This window comes from Otolemur garnettii, unplaced genomic scaffold (genome assembly GCF_000181295.1).
Source record: "Otolemur garnettii isolate 467f Iridium unplaced genomic scaffold, OtoGar3 scaffold00219, whole genome shotgun sequence".
Classification (NCBI taxonomy): Eukaryota; Metazoa; Chordata; class Mammalia; order Primates; family Galagidae; genus Otolemur; species Otolemur garnettii.
Genome location: NW_003852614.1, coordinates 351928 through 356873, shown reverse-complemented (window position 1 = coordinate 356873; position 4946 = coordinate 351928). Strand labels below are relative to the sequence as shown.

Below are 4946 nucleotides of genomic sequence, written 5' to 3'. Positions count from 1 at the left end.
AACCCGCCACCTTAGGTGTATGTGGCTGGTGCCTTAGCCACTTGAGCCACAGGCGCCAAGCCAAAAAACCCACTTCTTATTTGGGCTTCCTTGCTCATTTGCTTTAACCAAAGTGAGTCAGGTGCAGTGGTTCATACCTGTAATCCTACTACTTTGAGAGGCCAAGGCAGGAGGATTGCTTGAGGCCAGGAGTTTGAGACCAGCCTGAGCAAAAGCAAGACCCCATCTCTGCAAAAAGTAGAAGTAGGCAGGTGTGGTGGTGTGCACCCATATTTCTAGCTGCTCAGGAGGTTGAGGCAGGAGGATCACTTCAGCCCAGGAGTTGAATGTTGCTGTGAGCTATGATGAAGCCATTGTACTCTAGCTCAGGCAACAGAGTGAGACTATGTCTCAAAAAACAAAAAAAACACCAAACCAAAAAACTGCTGGCTTGGCACGGTAGCTCATGCCTGTAATCCTAGTACTCTGGGAGGCCAAGGCAGGTAGATTGCTTGAGCTCACAGGTTGGAGACCAGCCTAAGCAAGAGCAAGACTCTGTCTCTAAAAATAGCTGGGCACTATGGCAGGTGCTACTCTCCCAGCTACTCGGGAGGCTGAGGCAAGATAATTGCTTGAGCCCAAAAGTTTGAGGTTGCTGTGAGCTATGAGACCATGGCACTCTACTGAGGGTGACAAAGTAAAAAAAAAAAAAAAAAAGCTATAAAAAAACCCACAGAGTAACACATGTGGTTTTTTGTTGATAAAAGTAACATTCATAGGGGAAAACTGGAAAATAGAAACTAAAAATAAGTTCACTCAGAAAGAACATCAACCACTATGAATATTTTGATGTATTTCCTTTATGTTTGTGATGTGTTTATATTTATAAACACACTTTTAAAATGGAATTAGTGGGCCAGGCGAGGTAGTTCATACCTGTAATCCCAGCAGTTGAGAGGCTGAGGCAGGTGGATTGCCTGAGCTCATAGGTTTGAAACCAGCCTGAGCCAGAGCAGGACCCCATCTCTAAAAATAGCCGGGTGTTGTGGTAGGCACCTGTAGTCCTGGCTACTCTGGAGGTTGAGGCAAGAGGATCACTTGAGTCCAAGAGTTTGAGGTTGCTGTGAGCTGTGACTCCATGGCACTCTACTGAGGGCGACAAAGTAAGACTCTGTCTCCAAAAAAAAAATAAATAATAAATAATAAAATGAAATTGGTCAATGTGTTTTTTTTATTTTTTGAGACAGAGTCTCACTGTGTCACCCTCTGTAGAGTGCTGTGCTGTCAAAGCTCACAGCAGCCTCAAACTCTTTTGGGGTTTTAAGTGATTCTCCTGCCTCAGCCTCCCAAGTAGCTAGGACTACAGGCGCCCACCACAACGCCCGACTATTTTTTTGTTGAAATTGTCATTGATGTTTAGTTGGCCCGGGCTGGATTCAAACCCACCAGCCTTGGTACATGTGGTCGGCGCCGTAACCACTGTGCTATGGGCACCTCTCTGGTCAATGTGGGTTTGTATCTTGTTCTTTTCACTTTATATTGTGAGCCTTTTAGTCTCCTCTGCCCTGCTGCCACTGAATAGTCCATTTGCTAAATCCTTCTTTTCAGCAGAGAGAAGAGGGAAGGAATCTATAATTTGAATGCCAGGCATTGAACACATATCTCTGAATTCTCACAACAACCCTGTGAGGTAGACATTATCATTTCTGTTTTACATTGAGATGACCAAGGCTTAGAGATGTGAAGTAATTTGTTAAAAATTACTTAACTTACTCAACTAGTAAGTGTTGGAGCTAGGACTCAAACTCAGGGCAGTTTACTCAAAATCTGTGGTTTTTCACTATACCATTTTGTTTCATAGCATCCTCTGACAGGCTTATAAACTATGAAAGCATTCCATACTCTTGCTGGAATTGAACATTTTTTATCCCATTTCTTATTAAATGTATCTAAATCAAACAATCAAAATAGCACTGATACAAAGCCCTGGGCCTAAAACAAAAAGACAATTCTTAGAAAAAAAGTAGTTTAGTGACCAGAAAGGCTGTTAGAGCATAAAATTGTTAAATGGCTTTGATGCGTTTCTGCTTCAGGCTTCTGATCACATATATCAGGTGCTTATCTGCTTAGAATAGGTAACATTTGTAAGATTCCCCAAGACTTGCCATAAAGCCGTGCCAAACTATGTTTTCTCTTTAACTAGATTATTCTGCATGACCTTTTTCTTCAGTGAATGTTCTAAAGGGGAGTTATCTGTATTTCTTCTTCCTTTCCTAGATAGAAACTAAGTTGTATGTTTTGTGCCACAGCCTCCTGATTTGTATGATACCAACATATCCCTCAGTATATCCCGAGATGCCTCTGTGTTTCAAGATGAGAGCAATATGTCTGTCCTGGATATTCCCACTGCCACTCCAGAAAAGCAAGTAACACAGGTAGAATGTGTTAACTTTTTCTCTTTGTGAGATTGGTAGTATGCCTGGAGATGGGGGAGGGGGGAGGTAAAGGTGCTGTGTAACATATATCAAGGATAACTGGGCCCCTTGGCCCTGGGAATAAAACTTAGAGATATCATTTCAAGGTGGGACGGTTACAGGTCATGTGACTAGCGTTGTCTTCTTTCTATCCCTATTGTTAGAGTCAGGCACTACAGAACTACAGGGAAGGCACAAGTATGAAATAAGTGTATGAGGCATCAGAGTAACCTAACAGGTGACTAGAAAGACCAACTGCATTCAGAGACAGTTCAAAATAATTGGCCTGCTACTTTATTATATGTATGTTACAATCTAAATTAAAATTATTTATAGAATTAAACTTAAAAAATAGGCCTTTTCTAGGGGTATCAGAAAATAGTACTTCTGAAGCTATAAATTCTATAGTTATTCTCAGCCAAACTTTTCCTGGGAAGTATGAAACCTAGGAGGGTTTTTCTATCCCAATGAGTCCAACATAAATTATAAGGAAAGCTTGAGTCAAAAAAGAAGAATCTTCTTATGATGGTATAGTAAGAGTAGACTAAGGACCTTCCCGTTCTTTGAGTTTTTACTCTGGCTGTGATTTCCAGAGCATGGGGGAAAATGCACATGCCTTGGGCTGTATAACAGCCCCCACTAGCAGTGGGGTTGGCTGGGATATTAGGGAGGAACATTCATCCTAGGTGAGAGCCCTTGGTTAACTCCTCCTACAGGCACGTCCCTCAATGATGTGCTATTTGTGTTCCTTACTCAGATGCGCCAGGGCCGAGGTAGGCTGGGCGAGGAAGACTCTGATGTAGATATTGAAGGGTATGATGATGAGGAGGAGGATGGGAAACCTAAGACTCCAGCCCCAGTGAGTATGCTTACAGAAAGCTTATGGTTACATTATACACCCTTATATGACAGGAGCCCCAACAGTACAGGGCAGGCCAAATCCCAAGGTGATATCAGAGGGTCTCCATAGTGAGCCCCAGTCTGACTTTAATCCTTGGAACCAGCTAAACAAGTCTATCCACCAAAATTACTTAACTTCTTGTGAGGCAGCAAGGGAGGGGGGTGTCTGGTGGTGGCTTCTGGTCTTTTACTTGGTCAGTTGATGAGGTTTTGATCCCCAACTGGTCTCATTCAGGAAGGTGAAGATGGAGATGGTGATCTTGCAGATGAAGAGGAAGGAACTGTGCAACAGCCTCAAGCCAGTGTCCTATATGAGGATTTGCTTATGTCTGAAGGAGAAGATGATGAAGAAGATGCTGGGAGTGATGAAGAAGGAGATAATCCTTTCTCTGGTAAGTCTTGACCATTGCTTCTATTTCTATATAGGTCACCATAGCACTCTCAGGGACTGGATAGAAACCGTTGATCACATAGGTTTTTATAAGAAGCTGCCTCTTTTATTGACGTTCCATTAATAGACATTAGAGTACCGAGCATGCTCTCATAGGATGAGCACATTATTATCCTTAGAGAAAGTAAAGAAACACAGTGTATTGGGAGGTACAAAAGACAACAGTGGAAAAGGCAATACCTAAGTAACAGCTTTGATTTGGATACTTGCTGAAGATGAGAACAAAGTGGTTATATGTGGCAATAGGGAGGGAAAATTAAGAAAAAAGATCCTGTTGGGAATGTTCTATGGATTAATGGTAGAGGACAAGTATAGGAGGAAATGATAGGAAAAAAAAAAACAGGTTGGATTAAGATGGAGAAAGGAAATTGTCATTTGGATTCAGAGCTGCACAGCTTGCCACTGTTGATCCTAGGCAGTTTACAAGAGAGGCCCTTGAGGTGAGGAGTGCGGGAAAGGTGCCTATGTATATGTATGAGAGTGACTGATTTTAGAAGACCAAGCCAAATATTTTAATTCTGTCAAGCTTATCTCTTAATAAACCAGGATCTGTTTCTCTTTACAGCTATCCAGCTGAGTGAAAGTGGAAGTGACTCGGATGTGGGATCTGGTGGGATAAGACCCAAACAGCCCCGCATGCTTCAGGAAAACACAAGGATGGGCATGGAAAATGAAGAAAGCATGATGTCCTATGTGGGAGATGGCGGGGAGGCTTCCCATGGTTTGGAGGATAGCAACATCAGGTAATTGGCAGCAACATGCTATAGGGCTGTGGCATCAGTTATCCAGCTACGATGTCAAAGGGCCCAGTATCAGATTGCTTTCATCCACCAAATATTTCCTGAGTGCCTACTAGGGCCAGGCACTGTGTTAGGCCCTGGAGATAGAAAGATGAGCAAGACATATCCTGCCCTGGAGGAGCTCACAGTTTAGTGAAAAAGACTAACATAAATAATCATTACAAATACCATGTGAGGCCAGGAGTTGTGGCTCATGCCTGTAATCCTAGCACTCTGGGAGGCTGAGGTGAGTGGATTGCTTGAGCTCAGAAAGTTTCAGAGACAAGGGAACAATTAACTGTGCCTTAAACGATGAATAGAAGTCTACAAAACAGATATTGTGGCAGTGAGTAAAGAGATCTT

At 42.6% G+C, this 4946-nt stretch overlaps 1 protein-coding gene across 1 annotated transcript in view; it reads left to right on the top strand.

The window, feature by feature from the left end:
• The window catches only part of TAF1 (TATA-box binding protein associated factor 1), a 119365-nt gene that overhangs the window by 109197 nt on the left and 5222 nt on the right, over nt 1-4946 (top strand). Inside the window, exons 34-36 of the mRNA XM_023508051.1 lie at nt 2289-2414; nt 3589-3745; nt 4370-4547. Coding sequence (XP_023363819.1) covers nt 2289-2414; nt 3589-3745; nt 4370-4547 — 461 coding nt within the window. The remainder of the gene's footprint in view (nt 1-2288; nt 2415-3588; nt 3746-4369; nt 4548-4946) is intronic.